Genomic DNA, 20,994 nt, shown 5'->3' with positions numbered 1-20,994 from the left:
GAAAAAGCATCTAAAAACTCATGGATAAAATATCTAAATAAAAATAAAAAATGCCCAGATTTATGTTTTAAAACCAACTTTGGAACACAATAGCATGCGCTATAACAGAAACAACACATCACCACCTTGTGGATACATGAAAAGACTCAGACAAATGAGAACATGGACGAGTGGGCAATGAAGCATAAACATAAAATATGGGAAACAAACAGTTACTGTGCAAATTATGAATGTGTATATACATATAAATAATGCAGACTAACTGACTAATACATGAATGCAGAAATAGCGAATAGTGTGTATCAAGTTTGTGTGTATATAAAAAATTAAGTAGAAATATAAACAAGCACAAGAAGATTTATCAAAACCTGTCCAGAGGAAAAGTTGCTGAGTTGCCCATAGCAACCAATCAGATCGCTTCTTTCATTTTTAACGAGGCCTCTGCAAAATTAATCGGAGTACCCCTTTAACTTTCTAGCAGGGGGCAAAATTGTAGCAGTAATCTACTCCAGCTCCAAGCTGGGGTAGATTTCTAAGGCTGTCACAAAGACTTAGATGCACCTAAAATTATGAAGAGGCGAGCACGTCTAGATAAATCCCTATGCGGGCTTATTTAGAATCGTAAGGTCTTAGTAAATCCCTCCCATGGGGGGATTTATCATTCATTTTGGAAGGTATTTGTGTTCTATATGTGTCGCATGTGTTTGGCACACTTGATTTAGAGCAAAACCGAAAGTGCTCTAGTTTAGAACACTTTCATTTTTTGCCTTTTGCAGTGGGCATGAAATAACTATGTTCGCCTTTTTTGGCGCAAGGAGGTCTGCCATGGCGCAAATCCATGCCAAGGCAGCCCACACTTGAGAAAGTGATGGCACACAGCCAAAAATTTTTTACTGGGAAGGGGAGTGGGAAGTTGTTATGTAATTTGTTTTCACCCTTTTTTGGGGCGGTGGAAACCATAGTTCTCTAATGCGGTTAGACACCATGATAACTACAGTGCAATGGCACCAAGCCACCGCCCCAAATAAAGGCGGAGAAAATACACTTACGATACGTCACTTTTTTTAAATTTCCCCCAACCACCTCTCTGAGAGTTCCCTTTATTTACACCAGATTTACTGTTTGTAAATTCAATATTAGGTGGTTGTTTTAAAGAGATCCCACTGTATAGTAAGCTGTTCAGTATTTTCAATAGCTATGGGGGAGATTTATCAATATCTGTTCTGAGGAAAAGTTGCTGAGTTGCCCATAGCAACCAATCAGATCGCTTCTTTCATTTTACAGAGGCCTTGTTAAAAATGAAAGAAGCAAACTGATTGGTTGCTATGAGCAACTGCACAACTCTTCCTCTGGACGGGTTTTGATAAATCTCCCTCAATGTGTATGTTTTCTGCCCAAATAAGGCTAAGCATCTGGAGCAGCAATATCCTGCCTTATCCCAAACAAATGTATTGCAAAAGGATGACATTTTTTTTTTTTATCCGCTTGCCAATTAAAGTCTATGGAGATATTGGAGGAATTCATCAAACTATTTAACCTGTTTGTTGCAGCCAGTTTCCTTGCGACTTTTCTGCAACCTGTCATTAAAGAGGTACTCCAGCCTTAAGACATCTTATCCCCTATCGAAAGAATAGGGGATAAGATGCCTGATCGCAGGGGTCCCACCTCTGGGGACCCCCGCAGTCTTTCATGCAGTCCCCCGCTATCATTATCATCCAGAACGAACATAGCTCCAGGTCTGATGAATCACGATCACAGGGCTGGAGTATTGTGATGTCATGGCTCTGCCCCCTCAATGCAAGCCTATGGGAGGGCCGCCACGCCTCCTCCCATAGGCTTGCATTGAGGGGGCGGAGCCATGACGTCACGATACTCCGGCCCCATGATCGTGATTCATCAGACCTGGAGCAATGTTCGCTACAGAGGCAGATGATAGCAGGGTGCTGCATGAATGATTGTGGGAGTCCCCAGCGGCGGGACCCTCGCGATCAGGCATCTTATTCCCATTGGATAGGCGATAAGATGTCTTAGGGCCGGAGTACCCCTTTAAGAGCATTTTAGAACCATTTCCCATTGTTGGCTGCTTTAGAGAGTTTTTGCAGTGGCAAATTTGTCGCACATGACAAATTCAGACTAAGGCTGGGTTCCCATTAAGTTTTCCCCCATACTGGAGCACATACGGCAGGGGAGAGCTAAAAACTTGTGCTCCCGTATGCCTTTGTATGTGCTCCTTTATGTAATTCATTTCAATGAGCTGACCGCAGTGAAACGTTCGGTCCGGTCTGCTCATTTTTGCCCCGTATGCGCTTTAACAACCGGACCTAAAACCGTGGTCGACCATGGTCTTCGGTGCGGGGAAAAAGCGCAAACAGCGCAAAAATGAGCCGACCGGACCGAACATTTCACTGCGGTCAGCTCATTGAAATGAATTACATACCGGAGCACATAGAAAGGCATACGGGAGCGCAAGTTTTTAGCTTTCCCCTGCCGTATGTGCTCCATTATGGGGGAAAACTTAATGGGAACCACCAGCCCTACAAAAGCATCTAAACTGGCACCATACTGAGGTGCTTTGGCCGTACTACAAATATATGAAGTACCGTGCAACATTTCATTTTTTGCCGTCACATCAAAATCACTGCAACATTTGTATTTTAAGGGTGCGTTCCCACAGGGCGTATACGCAGCGTATTTGACGCTGCGCAAAATGTATGGCAGCAGCGGGAAATACGCTGCGTATCCCTTGCTCACTATACACACAGAGCTTTCCGGCGGCAGCCCTATGTGTGTAGTGAGTTTTGGAGGCGGGGCCGTGTGCCGGCGTATCTGTGACGCGCGGCTCCGCCTCCAAAACTCACTACACACATAGGGCTGCCGCCGGAAAGCCCTGTGTGTATAGTGAGCAAGGGATACGCAGCGTATTTCCCACTGCTGCCATACATTTTGCGCAGCGTCAAATACGCTGCGTATACGCCCTGTGGGAACGCACCCTAAGGGTACGTTGACACATACAGGATCTGCTGCATATTTTTTGCGGCTGACTCTGCTACCCATTGAAGTCAATGGGTAGCAAAATAAGCAGTACAAAATATGCAGCAAAAATACGCAGCAAAAATATGCCGCAGATCCTGTACATGTGAACGTACCCTAAACCTGCACAGAGAATAGACCATAAATGCCTAAAATTGTGGGCCATATATTAGTCGGGAATGTGTTTCTGGAGGCCATTTAGAAGGAATGGATGGCTTTAGCGTTCACGCTCATTAAAACATATCAAAGGGTTTCTTTCGAGTTCAACCCGTGACGGTCACAAGATTCAAACTGAAAAGATTAAGAGAGGAGAGAAGTATCTATGCCCAGAAACAAAGAGCTAGACTATTGACTGGGAGGTAAGTCCAAGCCAGTGTGTCTGTTTCTCTAGAAAATTAGATTTTCATATATTTGGTGAATTACTTTTAAAATCTAGGATATCAAATAAGTACGAACATTAAGACAACTGTACTTGTTTGTTTTTTGTCATCATTTCAGCTAAAGCAATTAGGTTTTGGCCAATAACATGTTCTATTTGATGTCCCTAAAACAGTGTTTCCTAACCAGGGTGCCTCCAGATGTTGCAAAACTACAACTCCCAGCATGCCTGGACAGCCTTTGGCTGTCCAGGCATACTGGGAATTGTAGTTTTGCAACATCTGGAGGCACCCTGGTTGGGAATCACTGCCCTAAAATGTGTAGCTAATTTGATGGAAAAAAAATATATAAAAAGAATATTTTTATTTACCATGAAATCTCCAGTCTTTGAAGCATCTGCTTACAATCCAGCCGTTGTATTCACTATCATTCTCGATTGGCTCTACTGAATTTTTGTAGCAGGTTTGTTTGATTGTATTGCATTTTTACATGCACATTTTAAATTAGGAATAAATGCATATTCAGTTTTGTGTATAACACATGGCCCTCATTTACTTAGAAAATCGGGTTGTAAGTCTATCTTGCTTTCTTACCAGACTGCTTTTTTCCCCTGATATTTATTATTATGTCGCATCCTGTTTGTCGCACGTGGGTTTTGTAGGTTTTGGTTTCCAACTCCTCTGAGTTGTCGGGAAAAAATCCACAACAATTCAACAAATTCGGGTTGGAAACCTTTATAAATACGTGGGAAAGCTCAGAAATGTCGGGTTATGCCCCTTTTTCGGGTTTGGGAGAATCCACATTGGGTCCGTCTGGAAAAAATGTCGCATCGTGTCGCAGACTGGCGCATGATGTCTGCGACATGGCGCAGACAAAGATGTGACAAAAAAAAACGACAAAAGAAGTCGGGTTTAGAATAGTAAATGAGGGCCAATATATTCCTTTATTTATATCTAATGGCAATACCTATGAGCTGCAGAAATGTAGTAGAAGACAAGGATGATTATTCCAGTTTAAGGGACTATTAACGTGTACAGTATCCTGAGCATATTTGATGCACATGATTTTAAAGCTGCAGATTAGAGATGAGCGAATTTACAGTAAATTCGATTCGTCACGAACTTCTCGGCTCGGCAGTTGATGACTTTATCCTGCATAAATGAGTTCAGCTTTCAGGTGCTCCCGTGGGCTGGAAAAGGTGGATACAGTCCTAGGAGACTCTTTCCTTGGACTGTATCCACCTTTTCCAGCCCACCGGAGCACCTGAAAGCTGAACTAATTAATGCAGGATAAGTCATCAACTGCCGAGCCGAGAAGTTTGTGACGAATCGAATTTACTGTAAATTCGCTCATCTCTAATTTACTAAATGACTGAACATGGTTTCAAATTTAAAGCTTCAAATCCTGCGCATCAAATAAGTGCAGGATACTGTACGTGTAAATACACCCTAAGGGTCTATTCACACATACAGTATTGTGCGCAGATTTGATGCACAGGATTTGAAGCTGTGCTCAGTCAGTTTACATTGAAATCTGCAGCAGAAAATCCTGCGCATCAAATCTGCACAGAATACTGTACGTGTGAATAGACCATTAAGGTACATTCACATATATTTGCTGCATATATGAAGCTCTGTTCTATCCTTTAGTTAGGGTACATTCACACAGGCAAATTTTGCTGCAGATTTTCAGCTGCTTATTTTCTACTCCTTATTTTTCACAGCTTTTTCTCTGCTGCTTATTTTTTGCTGGTAAATCAATGATAAAATAAGCAGCTGAAAATAAGCAGCAGAAATAAAAGGGTGCATATCAGCTGCAGAAAATCTGCACAAATTCTGCAAAAATGTAAGACCTGTCTTTATTCCGGGCAGAATCCTATTGAAATCAATAGGGTTTGGAATTTTGTAAACATTTGGTGTTTTGCGTGCACAGAACTTTCGACAAAATAACGCTCAAATTCCACAAAAATTTTGCTACAAGTTTTGCAGAACAGAATTTGAGTGGAATTTGCCGTGTGAACATAGCCTTAAGGTACGTTCACATGTGCGTATTTGCTGCTGCAGATTTTGCTGCCCAAATTTGCAGCAGAAAATACGCACGTGTGAATGTACCCTAAGAAAGCTTCAATTTAGTGTGTATGTCATATAAATTTCTCAGCACCCAGTCTATAAGCTATAGTTTCCCAACCAGGGTGAATACGACTTTTGCAAAACTACAACTCCCAACATGCCGGGAGTTGTAGTTTCGCAACAGCTGGAGGCGCCCAGTGTTGGAAAACACTGCTATAAACACTGCAGCTGAATGAAGGGTTAATCTTCTTCTCAGGTACTAATTGGATAACTAGGATGGTATTTAAGTGTCAGCTTAGACCTGTTCACAAACATGATTCAAGACTGAAGTAATGATTTTAAACATCTCTTTCCAGCAGTTTAGCAAAAGTTGGTTCTGTGAGCCCTGGAGAATGCCTCGTCCTGATTCATCTCGCGCACTGGGGGCTTACAATGCCAGCAGGGGCCGGCAACACATGGGGCTCAGTGCAGAAGAGTAAGTGTCATTGGTTTAGTCATTTTGCTGAAGTTGTGCTGCTGATGTACTGGGCTGGGTTACATGTGCTCACTAATCTATCATGTGTAGCTTTTAGGCGAAAAGTTGCATGGACCGTTAGGGTTTTTTGTTTAAATGGCCATTATCTTATGTGTACGGGTCACAACGGGCACGGCTGGATCCCATTGCTTATAATGGGGTCCGTTGTTTTTACAGGAGTGTAGCGGGAGAAAAGAGCAGTGTGAAAGTAGTGTGCTTTCTAGGGTGACTTCACACAGGACAGATACATGGGGGGGGGGGGGGGGAGATTTATCATTGCTTTTAGAGCATTTCTTTTGTCTATGTTTAGGCGCAGTTCAGGCACAAGCAGCATATTTAGCAACTTTTATGTGTCTTCTGATATAGACAGTTTCACTTTTTGCCTGCCTGTAGAACTTCTTTTTGACCATGCAGTGGTCATGTAGGGTTTTTTTTTTTTTTTTTTTTTTTTTTGGCGCAAAGCTACACCAGTAGGCGTGAGAATAACTTCTACCTTACACAATTTAACCTTTAACCCCTTGTGGACGACAGCGTCCCACTCTCCTTCTATGACACATGCGCAGGTCATAGCTGGGTGGTCCTGGCGGCTATCTCTAATGCCAGACATCACTGATCACGGTGATGCCCAGCTTTAACCCCTTAGACACTGCAATAAAATTTGATTGTAGCGTCTAAAATGCAAGTAAAAATGTCCCGGCAGCTCTGTGAAAGTAAGTAAAAACACCTAACCTGCTAAATTCAGGACCCAGGAAAGTGTCTACTTCCCTCCCTCACAAGTGTCTAGAAAGTGTATGTGGTAGAGCTTTTCCCACCACAGCAGAGCTGGGTAAAATTCATCCTCCTGCTGCACCTTCTTGATAAATAAGATGCACGCTATTCAAATAAACGTGGGAAAAATAGCTCTACCGTAGACATTCTTTGATAAATCTGGGCCATAGCGTATTATATTTGGGGGGGGGGGGGGGGGGTACATACTGCAGGAAAAAATCTACATGAATATTGCTGCAAGTTCTATGTTGTATAAAAATCTTATTTCTTGCTCACATGAAAGCACCTTAAGGGGTACTCTGCCCCTAGCCATCATATCCCCTAACCAAAGCATAGGGGATAAGATGTCTGCTCACGGAGGTCCTGCTGCTAAGGATCCCCGCTATCGCGCATGCAGCACCCTGACAGGCGATACGGGGGTTGGAGTATCGTGACTTCATGCCCCGCTCCCTCAATGCAAGCCTAGGGGAGGGGGTATGATGGCTGCCACATCCCCTCCCATAGACTTGCATTGAGGGGGTGGAGCTGTGACATCACGATTACTCCATCGCCTGTCATCAGCCACATAGTGCTTCTCGCTCCTTGCAGCTGAAGGGAGTGCTGCAGAAGAGATCGCGGGGGTCCCAGTGACAGATCATCCACGATCAGACATCTTATCCCCTATCCTCTGGATAGGGGATAAGATGTCTAGGGGCGGAGTACCTCTTTAAGGGCTTGTCTACACTGAGGAAATTCTGTGTTGCCATGAATCAAACTTTCATTATTTTAATGGGATTTCAAAGACTGTTCACAAAGAACAATTTCCACCACAGCATGCCAATTCTTCCAGTAAAATCCATGAAGTCAATGGGACTTTGTATTTCTGCTTCATTTTAGAATGGAACAGAAGGACTTGGAGGGAGATTTATCAAAACCTGTGCAGAGGGAAAGTTGCCCATAGCAACCAATCAGATCACTTCTTTCATTTTGCAGAGGCCTTGTTAAAAATTAAAGCAATCTGGTTGCTATGGGCAACTTTCCCTCTGCACAGGTTTTGATAAATCTCCCCCTTGGGCTCTAAAATTCCAGCAAGAAATGTTCCCCCCCCCCCCCCCCCCCCCCCCAGTGTGAACATACCGCTAGACTTTGTGAGGAAACAAATGCCATGTACAAAAGGTACATGTAAACAAAGTGCACTTTTTGTCCTCAGGGATGTTGTTTTTGTTTAAGTTGCATTTTTCTCATTACATGTCATGTGATTCTGTGACCTTGTGATTCAAGAATTACTATAGAAGGATGTAAGGGGGTTCCTATTTTGTATGCAATGCCAGGCAGGACTTTATTATAGCAGCTCTAGCCTTAATATCCCAGACAGCCCCTTCTAATATGTGAAAGGCCTCTGTAGGAAAAACTTAAAGGGGTATTCCGGGCAAAAACATCTTATCCCCTATCGAAAGGATAGGGGATAAGATGTCTGATCGCAGGGGGCCTGCCACTGGGACCCCCCGCAATCTCCCTGCAGCAGACCGCATTCTATGCATAGCTGCGTCTGAAGTTTCAGAAACCTCCGTGGATGTGACGCCACGCCCCCTCCCATAGACATGACGTCCCCGTCTCGGAAGCCCGGAGGTTTCCGAAACTTCAGACGCAGCTACGCATAGAATGCAGGCTGCTGCAGGGAGATTGCGGGGGGTCCCAGTGACAGGCCCCCTGCGATCAGACATCTTATCCCTTATCCTTTCGATAGGGGATAAGATGGATTTTGCCCGGAATACCCCTTTAAAGCACATACTAAGCTTGTTCACATGGCCGTTGTAATTTGGTAAATGGAGCTCTGTCGGTAAGGATGATAGTTGAGCAGAGAAAAAATTGTGTATGTATAATAGATCAATAGTATACAGACGAGAATATATATATATATATATATATATATATATATATATATATATATATATATATATATATATATATATATATATATATATATATATATATAATTTTATATTCCGTTCAACTCCTGCAAAATGCCTGACCTTCAAGTCAATGGGATCCACTGGAAACCAGAGGTGTCAGTGATGCCCTGACCCATTCAGGGTCTGTTTGATTGGGGGTGGGGTCAGAGCACAACAGCAGTGTAAAGTAATTCTGTTCTAGAGTTTGACTTTATATAAATACTTTGTTTTTATCAGAATGTTGTCATATTCTCACTATACAAAAACAACCCTTTTAAAATGACCTTATTATATATTTTTTTTTTTTTTGCTAGGACTGCTGGTATTGCAATTCTTGCCATTATAGCTTCCCTTGTCCTGATTATTGGATGTTGGTATTTCAAGAAACGAAATGGCTACAAAATACTTGGGGTAAGAATTCAATTTTACTACAAGGCATAAGAAGATTCTTAACGTGTTCAATGAGCAACTCAACACTGCATTTTGACTTGTGTCTTCTCTATCTTTCATAAAGGAGTTGCAGGCAGAGGGGGGGGGGGGGGGGGGGGGGGGTAGCTTATGCCAACTTAAGGTTGGCCTCCTAGCTCTCTGGATATACCTCCTGAGGGGAGGGCTGCATCTCGGATATGGTAGTAAAATGTTATCTTTATGTAGAGGTCTAGGCACTGTGTGTGGTCCCTAGAGTACTAGTGTTGGTACTGGTTGTAAGAGACTGTGACACTGCAGGATGGAGATGCTGGGGTGCCATAGCATAGCATTGATCAGTGTTTCCTGCGCTCGACTGCTTCAGACAACATGGAAGCAGGTAGGGACCCTCCTAGTGTCTGTACAGCTGATTTCACCAGTTTCACCGTGGTGGTCCCAAGCATTCCCGGAAGCTCAGTAGGACTGATTTATTATTATTATTATTATTATTATTAGTATTAGTATTTAGAAGCGGCAATCAACTTTGGTATTTACCCTTCAGATGTGGCAATCAAGCATCAACGCAATCGGTAATGTCCAGTATTAGCCACGGGTCCCGGCGTTGATAGCCACTGGGAACAACCCGATATGACGCGGGGTCACCGCGTCATATCGGGTTGGTCCCGGCAGCTATCAACGGCCGGGACCCGCAGTTAATAACGGACATTACCCGTGTTATATCGTGGGAGTAGGCACAGGACATCCTGCGTTGTTAAAGGGGTACTCTACTCTAGAAAGTTAAACAGATTTGTAAATTACTTCTATTTAAAAATCTTAATCCTTCCAGTACTATCAGCTGCTGTATGCTCCACAGGAAGTTCTTTTCTCTTTGAATTTCCTTTCTGTTTGACAATAGAGCTCTTTGCTGACACCTGTCCATGTCAGGAACTGTCCAGAGTAGAAGAGGTTTGCTATGGGGATTTGCTTGTACTCTGGACAATTCCTAAAACGTAAAGAGGTGTCAGCAGAGAGCACTGGTCAGACAGAAAGGAAATTCAAAACAAAAAGAACTTCCTGTGGAGCATACAGCAGTTACGTACTGGAAGGATTGAGATTCTTAAAAAGTAGTAGTTACGAAATTTAACTTTCTGGCACTAGTTGATTAAGTTTTCCAGTGGAGTACCCCTTTGATTCTTCACTATACATATCACCTTGTCATTGATGTATACAAATATGCCTCTTAACATTATAAAAGCAATACAAATTATGAAAATTGAAGAATGTTGCCTTTTTTCAGACCCACCCCTTCAGCCCATCGGCAATAAGATCCATTATGGGTACATCGCAAGAGACTAAAGAATGTAAAGTGCCTTTACAGGATTACAACACTGTGGTAAATGTATATAATTTTTTTTTTCTTTTGGAGCTAGACTACATTCATACAACATGATCACATTGCACTTTTTTTTTTATTCCAATTTTGAAAATTACACAAATTTGGCATATGAATAAACCCTTAACCCCTAAATTGACACTAAGGATGTTTCTGATGTAAAATAGTAAAACATTAGAGATGAGCGAAGTTACAGTAATTCGATTTTGTCAGGAACGGCTTGGCGTTTGCTGACTTTTCCTGAATGAATTAGTTCAGCTTTCAGGTGCTTCGGTGAGCTGGAAAAGGTGGATACAGTCCTAGAAGAGTCTCCAGCCCACTGGAGCACCTGAAAGCTGAACTAATTTATGCAGGCTAAAGCCAGCAAATGCCGAGCCGAGAAGTTCCTGACGAATCTAATTACAGTAACCCCCCCCCCCCCCGACATGCGATGGCCCCGACATATGATCAAATCGACATACGATGGCGTCTCAGAGGCCATCGCATGTCTATGTCAGCATCGACATATGATGCTTTTATATGTCGGGGCCATCGCATTAACTGCTATCCGACAGCGCAAAATGCTTAAGCTGCTGCTGGATAGCAGTGTAATGTGCCCCAGCAGGTTCACTTACCTATCCCTGCTGCTCCGGGCCTTGCTTTCCGGCGTCGTTGTTACGTAGCTGCGCACTCCGTCCCAGCGCACTAACGTAATAACGTCACCAGAAAGCGAGGCCCAGACTCCGGTGAAGATGCCGGAGGACCCAGAAGAAGACCCTGGAGCATCGGAAGCCCCTGGGAGACAATCGGGAGTGGTGAGGATTCGGTCCGGCGCGGCAGGGACAGGTGAGTATCTAATGCACTTTTTACATACTCAACATACGATGGATTCGACAAACGATGGGTCATTTCGAATGAATTACCATCGTATGTTGAGGGACCACTGTACTGTAACTTCGATCATTTCTATAAAACATGTAGTCTTTGACGGGAGAAGGGGATGGGTCTAGACTGCCACGTGAACACAGCCTAATTCTGTTTTTTGTTTTTGTTAGGTACCTGGAGCACCCCCTGCATATGAGAAGATTGCTGGAGAGAGTAAGCCACCACCTTACACCCCCTGAGTTGAGCACAAGCACATATTTTGATGGATCCATATCAAATAATTAGAATGCAATAAAAATGAATATAAAGCCACTCCTACAAGACTTATTCTTTTTGTGTATTAATAAAATCAGATTTTATAATTGGCAGAAGGAAGGGGAATTTTTTTTTTTTTTCCCCCCACAACCAATCGCAGCTCAACTAATGAGCTCTGGTAAAGTGAAATTTGAGCTGTAATTGGTTGCAGTAGGAAAAGTCCCTTTTTTCCTTTTCTCTGTTTGATAAATCTGAGCCATAGTGTTCTTAGTGATACTGCCATGGTTACTTTGTTGTGCAAAAAAAAAATTTGAAACTTGCTCTCGTGTCTTGTAAGCCAGGTTTTGCAAAAAGTAGCATTACATAAATCTACATCCAAAAGTAACACACACATTTGCGAGAAGTTCTCTCCATGACAGAGCTAAAGGGAGGAGTTCATGGTACCACACACATGCTGGTTACTCAGTTTTGTTTTCTTTGCATAGGGTTATCAGGAAGGAGGAATCTAGAAGAATGCCCATACTACAATATAACATTAACCTCTACCTCGGGTGTCCTGTTCTAGTACCCAGTCTGTGATCCTATTCTGGAGAGAAAGCATGACAATTGTGCCCAGTGTCATACTGCTTATCTGCCAGTCACTGGCTGCAGCAATGTCATTACTTGGCCAGTGATTGGCTGAGTGGCAGTATGACACTGGGCCAAACTGCCCTACTCTTACAGGAAGGGGATTGCAGCCAAGGATGAGAGCAGGGCACATGGGAGCACTGGAATTAAGTAGAGGTTGGTGTCTTTCTCTCCCCCCCATTATACTGTAGTATGGACATTCTTCTAAATCACACCAAACTCCTCCTGCCCAATACAATTTTAAGTGGTGGACCAGTTTTTAGGACCCTCAAGTACTCTAATTTCAAGTCCAGTTACTATAAAATTACAAAAAAATAAGTTATAGGACTGTTACTTACTGTGTTAGCAGGCTGGCTTGAGGGAAGGGGATAAAGAGGGTCTCTAATGGTTTATGAAACCTGTGTGTTGGATGGCATTTATACAAATACTGTAACCTATTTAGCTCTATGAAAAGACAGGCCCACCCATGACTCCAGAGCCTGTTTTTACCTTGTACAGAAAACAATCCAGACACAAACTTTTATTGGTTGCATGTAACAAAAATGTAATCCATCACTGCCAAGGAAAAATTTGGCTTTCATTTAAAATCAGTCATTCAATGATTACTAACACTTTGCACAACATATACTATTAAATAAGTATACAAAGGTTGTATCAAAGTGCATTTTATTTTCTAGAAACATTGGGGGTAATATACAAAGACTTGTGATATTTGGCCTCTTTATTTTGCACATCAAAGTGTTAACACTGCCTCACATTCAGAAGTGGCACTATGGTTACAGAAACACTGGGGGGGATTGATTATAAATGTAACCTGTGCAATCTTGTGGGGCAATAATTTGAAAGTTCATAATACTGTAAAACAATCTCATACTATTAACCAGTGGAAGGGAGAAGCGTTGAGCAGAAGATCATATTGATTTTGCTGGACTTTGTTGCAAAAGCCCAGGAGGATCGTTTTGGCTGCTGACCAATACTAGCTATGTCTGCTAAGGTGTTGTGCTCGTAGCACAATTTGTCTAACCTGTCCACCATCCACACAGAGTTATACTAGGTGCACACTCCCCATGTTTTTCTTTCACTCTTCTAATACCGTAAAACTGACATTACATTTTATGGGTCAGTATAATTCCAATGATGCCACACATGGATAATGGGGTTATTTACTAACATGGTGAAGTGCAAAATGTAGGGAAACGTGTAAATACCTTGGGAAAATCCCTGTCAGGAACCAAAACCCACAAAACTCTATTCTTAGTAAATAACTAGATGAGCGAAGTTACAGTAATTCGATTCATTAACTTCTCAGCACGGCAGTTGCTGACTTTAGCCTGCATAAATTAATTCACCTTTCAGGTGCTCCAGTGGGCTGGAAAAAGTGTATACAGTCCTGGAAGAGGCTCTCCTAGGACTGTATCCACCTTTTCCAGAACACCTGAAAGCTGAACTAATTTATGCAGGCTAAAGTCAGCAATTGCCGAGAAGTTCGTGACTAATCAAATCACTAACTTTGGCCATCTCTCATTGCTTTACTAGCAAGACAGGAAGCAATCAGCTGGCCTCCTGCTGCCACGGCAACCCAAGGGACCAAACAATCGTATCACATGACGGAATGGAGTCTGACGGCAAGCCCTAGGGTGACCATACACTTTGTACTATAGTTGGGCAAAATCACCCGTGGCGGCAGTTTCAGCTGACTGTTGAAAGTGTATAGGGGGGCCTTCAGTATCTTCACCGACATTATCTATCAACTGTGCATGATGGATTATTTCCACCCCTCCATTTTGTTTTTTGAGGGAAAGGCCAAAGCTGTCTAGATCTGGCTTAGGCTTGGTTTCCACACAGGTTTTTTTTTCCTGGGAAAATTGCTACTGCCAAGTCAGAAGTGCATTCAAAAGGAATGGGGATATAAATAACTTCAACTTCGGATACGTTCACACGAGCGGATTTAGCTGCGGATCCGCTGGTGAAGGCCCGCTCTATGCTGTCTTTACATGTGCCTGCTTGTAGTGGCAATACGCCGCTACGAGCACACACTGCGATGTGCGAGTCGCAGTATACTCGCACATCGCGGGAGCTCTCTCCCTAGCTCAGAGCAGGGAGAGAGGCTGCGATGTGCGAGTATGCCGCGCACATCGCTGCAGTGTGTCTGCTTCTCGCGGCGTATTGCCGCTACGAGCAGGCACGTGTAAAGCCAGCATAGAGCGGGCCTTCACCAGCGGATCCGCAGCGTAAAATACGCTGTAAATCTGCTCGTGTGAACATACCGTTCTTCTGGATCTACTTCTGACTTTGGCTCAAAAACTGCATTGGCAGCTTTCCAAAAACAGCAGAAAAAACCTATGTGGAAACCTAGTCTTACCCCTTCTCATAGACAATACATAAATATTTGGCTGTGCTGAATGTTCTTATTAGAGATGAGGGAACTTAGAGTAAATTCGATTCGTCACAAACTTCTCGGCTCGGCAGTTGATAACATCCTGCATAAAAGAGTTCAGCTTTCAGGTGCTATGGTGGGCTGGAAAAGGTGGATACAGTCCTAGGAAAGTCTCCTAGGACTCTATCCACCTTTTCCAGCCCACCGGAGCACTTGAAAGCTGAACTCTTTTATGCAGGATAAGTCATCAACTGCAGAGCCGAGAAGTTCGTGACGAATCAAATTTACTGTAAGTTCGTTCATCTCTAGTTCTTATTTATGGGGAAGTTAGGAGAGATGTCAGCCAAACAAATGTTCAGCTGGTGGTTACACTATGTTCACACGGGGGAATGTCCGCACGGAAAATCGCTGGCAAAGAGTGCTGGCAAAACATGCCGGCACTAGGACCGCTCGGAAATGCATTTCTATGTGGAGTCTGCAAAAGAATAGACACGTCAATTCTTTCTGCGGACACCAGAATTTGAATTTCCGTGCCAAATGTTTATGGCGCAGAAGTTCTGCTATGTGAACGGCACAGCAGAATTCCATTAAAATCAATAGGACTCTGCAACAAATGTATCAAGTGTCGTGCGACATTTAATGAATTTGTCCCAGGCATGTTAAAATTACTGCAACTTTTTTTGTTCTAATACTGCACTGAGAATAACCATAAATGATGAGTTCGCCCCTTTAGAGATCAGCGGTCAATACAAAAGCAAGTTTCCACATTTGTAATGTACTCTGTCGGGCCTTTTATAAATGTCGTCTGGTAAGATAAAACATCATTTTACATAAAATTGCTTTCAAGAAATAAGTCAGTGAAAATCATTGCATGACTTTTATTGCCTACATGCAGAATAGTCTGCATTTATGCTAAACATTACACTATTCTGAAAAATACTAAAATACTTAAAAAACTATACATTATGTAAACAAAACATAAATAAGACAATGTTCTTTTTACAGAATATTTAGTAAAGAATGTTAACGGTAAAGAATATGTACAATTTTACAATTTAGTCTAAAACCTTCTGCGAACATAAATATCCATGACCCCCACCCCTTCCAAAAGAAAACGAAGAAAGACAAATACTGCTCTACATAAACTGCAAAGATCTTAAAATAGAAGTGCAAATAGCTAGGCTATAAATGGTAATCTATACTGGCTGATCAAAGTGAATCCTTATTCACTCAAAGCAGATTTCATGTTCTGCTCTAATAATATGAACCTAGAAAAAAAACAAGTAACGCAAGATAACTGTGTAAACTATACTCAATGAAGAGCATGTGAAACATCTCACAAAGCTTTTTGTCTGTTCAACGTGAAATAAGTGCCACAAAAGCCAACTCTTTATTATGTATTGTTCTTATTTAGGATGCTACATAGTGCTGCTTTTCTGGTGCTGAAGACTGATAAACAAAAAGGGCAGGGTTTGCCATGTTGTTCTCTGACCCAACTGAAGTGGATACTGGATTGGTAGAGGAGTTGCCCACGCTTAAATTAACTTGTTCCTTGACTGGTATACTTTTAGGCAATTGCATTACATTACTTGGCTGTGGATAGCTGCCGTGTGGTAAGCATGGAACAATTTGAGGTACAGTGGATAATGCAGGACATGTAGAAACTCTTTCAAATTGAGATACAGGACATGGAGACACAAGTTTAGATGTCATATTCACATACTGAGTTGCACTCTGTACAGAAGATGGCATTTTAGAAGTGGCAACACAGTAAATATTCTTAAAAGTTTGTCCTGAAGTCTGTACTGATTCCATGTTTTGCCTTAAAGAAGGCTGTTGCACTGTGGTGTTATTCGGGAGAGGACTTTGGCATGCTTGCCCAGTACTGCCAACTAAAGAAACTCCTTGTTTAGTATTTGATGATAGGAGCAGAACATGATTTCCTACCCCAAGTCCTTGAGGAGGAACAATTAAATGTGTACCATTAATAGTAATCTGAGTTCCAGGTGCCAATGGTGTGCTAGTATTAATAACCAGTTTTTGATGAGTACAGGAGTTATTCAACTGTGGCATTAACTGGGTAACAGTAGTTGGTATAAATGGTGGCAAAGCTTTATAAGAGTCCATAGAACTAGATTTACATAAAGTAGGTATTGAAAGAGAAGTAGCTGTCACCTGTGTCTTGGTAGCATTTGCTGAGGGCACTTTTGCCAACTTTTCTGAGACCTGCAGTTTTTTTTCTGCGAAATCATTAGTTACTGGCTGATATGTGCCAGTCATAGAAGTTTTTAAGTGTGAAGTCTCTCCAAGACAAGTGGTTTTTACAGGTATTTGCAAAGATGACAATGTATATTTTGTATGTCCAGTCATTTTTGTAGTTGACAATAAAACTGATGATGAAAGATGCCCAGTTTTCACAGTTGATAGCGCAACAGTACTTCCCACATTTGAAGGGCACAAACTCTTTGATGAAGAGGTCTCTAAAACGTTAATTCCACTAGACTGAGTTGAGATTGGCTTTGTTGTTGCCATTACAGTACATGGCGTAGATACATTTGTTATAGGTGAAGCACATATAAGGTTTGAACTCATGATTTGTTCATTGTGTCCTTTTAAGTTAACGTTTTCTACACTAGGAACTGTAAAGTCTTTATAAGTATTTTCACCTGCTTTGCCCAACGTATTTTGTAAAATATTAATAGGTAGAATATTTTTTGCACTAGAGGAATTGACAATAGTTTGTCCTATAGTTAAACCAATCTTTACATCCTTAACTTGAGACACAATAGATGCAGAACTTGTTTTTATTGGTGAAGTAATAGTCGAAGGTATTAAAATTATCTGAGGAGACTCAACAGGCTTGACATATGTTTTGCCTATAGTAGTGGAAGTAGCCGGTTTTGAGGACTGTAGTGCAACAACATTTGTGCTCTGTGAACTTGTTGGAACTTGATTGTTGATAAAAACAAACTTTTGAGGTGTTACTGCCGATGTTGTTAACATACTTATTTTTGGAGCACTTGCAGATGGGAGAATAGGAGGAGGTGTTATAAGTAAAACCTTATGGAGGGAGGATCCACTTAGTAAATCCCCCTTTAAAGGTGTAGTAGTGTCAGGCTGAACAACAGAAATACTACTTTCTGTTAGTTTTAGGTCTGTATTCTTGTTTGTAGTACAACTACCCTGTCCAATGCTATTGCAAGAAGGAATATTTGTAGCAACATTAGTTGTAGCTTGGGAAACTGTGGGCCAAATACCATGATGAGCAGAAGTGACCAAGTTAGAGGACATCATGGACCTATCTGTAGCTTTACATATACTTGAACTTGGATACTGGACTTGTGAAGACTTAGTGTTTATTTCTGTCACATTGTTTCTGCCACCACAAACTGATGAAGTCTGCAAGCCAAGAGATTGAGTTAATGGAATAGAATTGGTAGAAGCTGATGTTTTAGATCTTGAAACTAAGAATGACTGAAGCTGTGGGGTAAAAGTAAATATGGAGTTCGATACTGGAGTAACTTGCTCTTGGCTTGGTTGTACTTTTACAAGCCCAGTATTGCCACCCCTTGTTCTTACAAGAATTGACTGGGAGTCTCTAATGCATATGGTTTTTAATTCCTGTTTTCCTTCAAATATATCTGCATGTGGTGCATTAGATACATTTACTATGTGGCCAGCCATAACAGTACTGCCTGTATTTGATTTAACACCTTCAAAGCCAGAATGAACTTGTGTTGACATAACAGATGGCACCGATGTTGGCAAATTAGCTGAAAAAATAGAAGCACTACTTTTACTTGTTTCATTTGCTGATACTGTTGTATTAGAAGCAAAAGTTGTTACAGCTGGTTGCGAAACCACAGGATTAGAAAACATTGTGGAATGTACTGTACTTTTGTTAAAAGCTGGGAGAAGTTGTGCTGTTTTCTCTGCAGTAATATAACCTACAGAAGAAATGCTTGATACAATATTAGATGACGGAACATTGCCAGCTACATCTGGCTGGGTGTGGCAGCTATCGCTCAATGGTTTCTTATCTCTTTGCTGGATAAATAGGTTTTTAGGCAGAAACAGAACCTGTTGCGGAAGTTTATCTCCTGTTTTAGCATCTGATACAGGTTGCACCTGAACCTTCATAGGGGAATTCTGTAGAACAGGGACACATTGTCCATCTGGGAACTTGTAAATCATTTGTAGTGGTGTTTTTAAAGTCTGACAAGGCAATACAGACTGAACAGGGACTACATTTTGAGAAACAGGGTTGTTAACAGACTGTGCAAGCTGGCTTGTTAAGGTCACTTTATTTCCAAGACTTTTTGCTTGTAAAGCCTGTATTGGCATGGTCCCTTTGAGAGCATCCAGTGGTGAACCAAACATGACATCAGTACTTATTTCTGCAACATCTGGTTCAATTTGCTGCTGGTCTTCTAAGCATTTTCCAAAAGTACTGTCTTCTGAGGAAGAACTTGTGACTTCACGAGTGCTTAATTTTATTCTCTTTTGTGGAAATGTGTCATTTTCTTCATCTGTAAAACTGCTTCGTCTGTTTAGACGCTTACAAATTCTTCCGGGCAATTCTTTTGAAAAACATTCTTGCTTAGGTATCTTGCTTTTTCCACAAATGTCAACCTCTGATTCCACTAGCTTGTCTGTAAAACAAATAATGGTTAAGAAAAAAAACAAACAAAAAAAACAAAAACAATGAAAATGAAAAGTAAACACTTCCCGGCAGCTTAGTCGGGCTGTTCGGGACTATCGCGATAAAATCGCGATGTCCCGATCAGCTAGGACACGAGCAGAGACCCCCTTACCTTGCTCAGTCACGTCCAATCGGCGTTTGATTGCTCCAAGCCTGAGCTACAGGCTTGAGCATTCGAGCCCCTATCTCGCTGATCCATGCAAAGCTATGGCTTTGCAGGGATGAGGGTAAGAGATCAGTGTGTGCAGTGTTATAGCCCCCTATGGGAGCTATAACACTGCAAAAAAAAAGTGAAAAAAAAAAAAAAAAGTTAACAAAAGTCATTTAACCCCTTCCCTAATAAAAGTTTTCCCTTTTCCCATAAAAAAAACAAAAACGTGTAAATAAAAATAAACATGTGGTATCGCCGTGTGCGGAAATGTCCGAACTATAAAAATATATCATTAATGAAACCGCACGGTCAATGGCGTACGCGCAAAAAAATTCCAAAGTCCAAAATAGCGTATTTTTGGTCACTTTTTATATCATGAAAAAATTTATAAAAAGCGATCAAAAAGTCAGATCAATACAAAAATGGTACCAATAAAAACTTCAGAACACGGTGCAAAAAATGAGTCCGGCCCGTACGCAGAAAAATAAAAAAGTTATAGGGGTTAGAAGATGTGAATTTTTAACATATAAATTTTCCTGCATGTAGTTATGATTTTTTTCCGAAGTACGACAAAATACAACATATATAAGTAGGATATCATTTTAACCATATGGACATACAGAATAAAGATAAGGTACTGCGTAGAAACAGAAGCCCCCAAAATTTACAAAATGACATTTTTTCTTCAATTTTGTCGCACAAAGAAATTTTTTCAGTTGCGCCGTGGATTTTTTGGTAAAATGACTGTCACTGCAAAGTAGAATTGGTGGCGCAATAAATAAGCCATCATATGAAATTTTATGTGCAAAATTAGAAGCGTTATGATTTTTAGAAGGTGATAAGGGAAAAAATTAAAATACAAAAATGGAAAAACCCTGCGTCCTAAAAGGGGTACTCCCGTGGAAAACGTATTTTTTTTAAATCAACTGGTGCCAGAAAGTTTTACAGATTTGTAAATCACTTCTGTTAAAAAATCTTAATCCTTCCAATACTTTTTAGGGGCTATATACTAAAAAGAAATCAAAAAAAGAAATGCATTTCCTCTGATGTCATGACCACGGTGCTCTCTGCTGACCATTTTAGGAACTGTCCAGAGCAGCATATGTTTGCTATGGGGATTTTTTTTCCTGCTCTGGACAGTTCCTAAAATGGACAGCAGAGGTCAGCAGAGAGCACTGTGGTCATGACATCAGAGGAAATGCATTTCTTTGTTGGATTTCTCTTTAATATACAGCCCCTAAAAAGTACTGGAAGGATTAAGATTTTTTAATATAAGTGATCTACAAATCTGTTTAACTTTCTGTCACCAGTTGATTTAAAAAAAAAAAAGTTTTCCATGGCAGTACCCCTTTAAGGGGTTAAGGACCAATTATCGTTTTAGCACTTTCGTTTCTTCCTCCTCCCCTTCTAAAAATCAAAACGCTTTCAATTTTGCACCTACAGACCCACCTACAGAGGGGTTGTTTTTTACGTCACCAACTGCAGTTTGACATCTCTTATTTTATAACAATCTGCCATGAAACAACAAAA

General features: G+C 41.4%; 2 protein-coding genes across 10 annotated transcripts in view; one reads left to right on the top strand and one right to left on the bottom strand.

The window, feature by feature from the left end:
• Positions 1 to 633: 633 nt before the first annotated feature.
• Positions 634 to 11,659, top strand: MLANA (melan-A). Of its 7 annotated transcripts, none has more exons than XM_056552175.1 (6): positions 634 to 674; positions 3,280 to 3,389; positions 5,837 to 5,952; positions 9,005 to 9,101; positions 10,393 to 10,488; positions 11,523 to 11,659. In XM_056552175.1, the coding sequence occupies exons 3-6, from the start codon at positions 5,870 to 5,872 to the stop codon at positions 11,589 to 11,591; spliced, it is 345 nt and encodes a 114-aa protein (XP_056408150.1). In that variant the 5' UTR covers positions 634 to 674; positions 3,280 to 3,389; positions 5,837 to 5,869; the 3' UTR covers positions 11,592 to 11,659. The 7 variants fall into 7 exon arrangements, with proteins under 7 accessions (XP_056408150.1, XP_056408148.1, XP_056408149.1 ...); XM_056552173.1 differs by having other exon boundaries at positions 636 to 674; positions 5,834 to 5,952; XM_056552174.1 differs by lacking the exon at positions 634 to 674 and adding an exon at positions 1,332 to 1,448.
• A 3,272-nt stretch (positions 11,660 to 14,931) lies between these two features.
• KIAA2026 (KIAA2026 ortholog) overlaps positions 14,932 to 20,994 on the bottom strand; it is a 241,774-nt gene continuing 235,711 nt past the window's right edge. For 2 of the 3 annotated variants that reach the window (XM_056521941.1, XM_056521932.1), the window contains exon 8: positions 14,932 to 19,263. In XM_056521941.1, the coding sequence (XP_056377916.1) occupies positions 16,022 to 19,263 (3,242 nt within the window). In that variant the 3' untranslated portion in view covers positions 14,932 to 16,021. The remainder of the gene's footprint in view (positions 19,264 to 20,994) is intronic. The other variant, XM_056521923.1, reaches the window with a different exon arrangement.

The sequence above is a fragment of the Hyla sarda genome, chromosome 1 (genome assembly GCF_029499605.1).
Source record: "Hyla sarda isolate aHylSar1 chromosome 1, aHylSar1.hap1, whole genome shotgun sequence".
NCBI classification, from domain to species: Eukaryota; Metazoa; Chordata; class Amphibia; order Anura; family Hylidae; genus Hyla; species Hyla sarda.
Note: the sequence above shows the minus strand (reverse complement) of the source record. Positions and strands in the feature narration are given on the sequence as shown.

Bases quoted from the DNA above. Each gene is read 5' to 3' on its own strand.
- MLANA (XM_056552175.1), top strand. From the start codon at position 5,870: ATGCCTCGTCCTGATTCATCTCGCGCACTGGGGGCTTACAATGCCAGC. The intron at 5,953-9,004 runs GTAAGTGTCATT...TTTTTTTGCTAG, and splicing joins ATGGGGCTCAGTGCAGAAGA to GACTGCTGGTATTGCAATTC. The intron at 10,489-11,522 runs GTAAATGTATAT...TGTTTTTGTTAG, and splicing joins TACAGGATTACAACACTGTG to GTACCTGGAGCACCCCCTGC.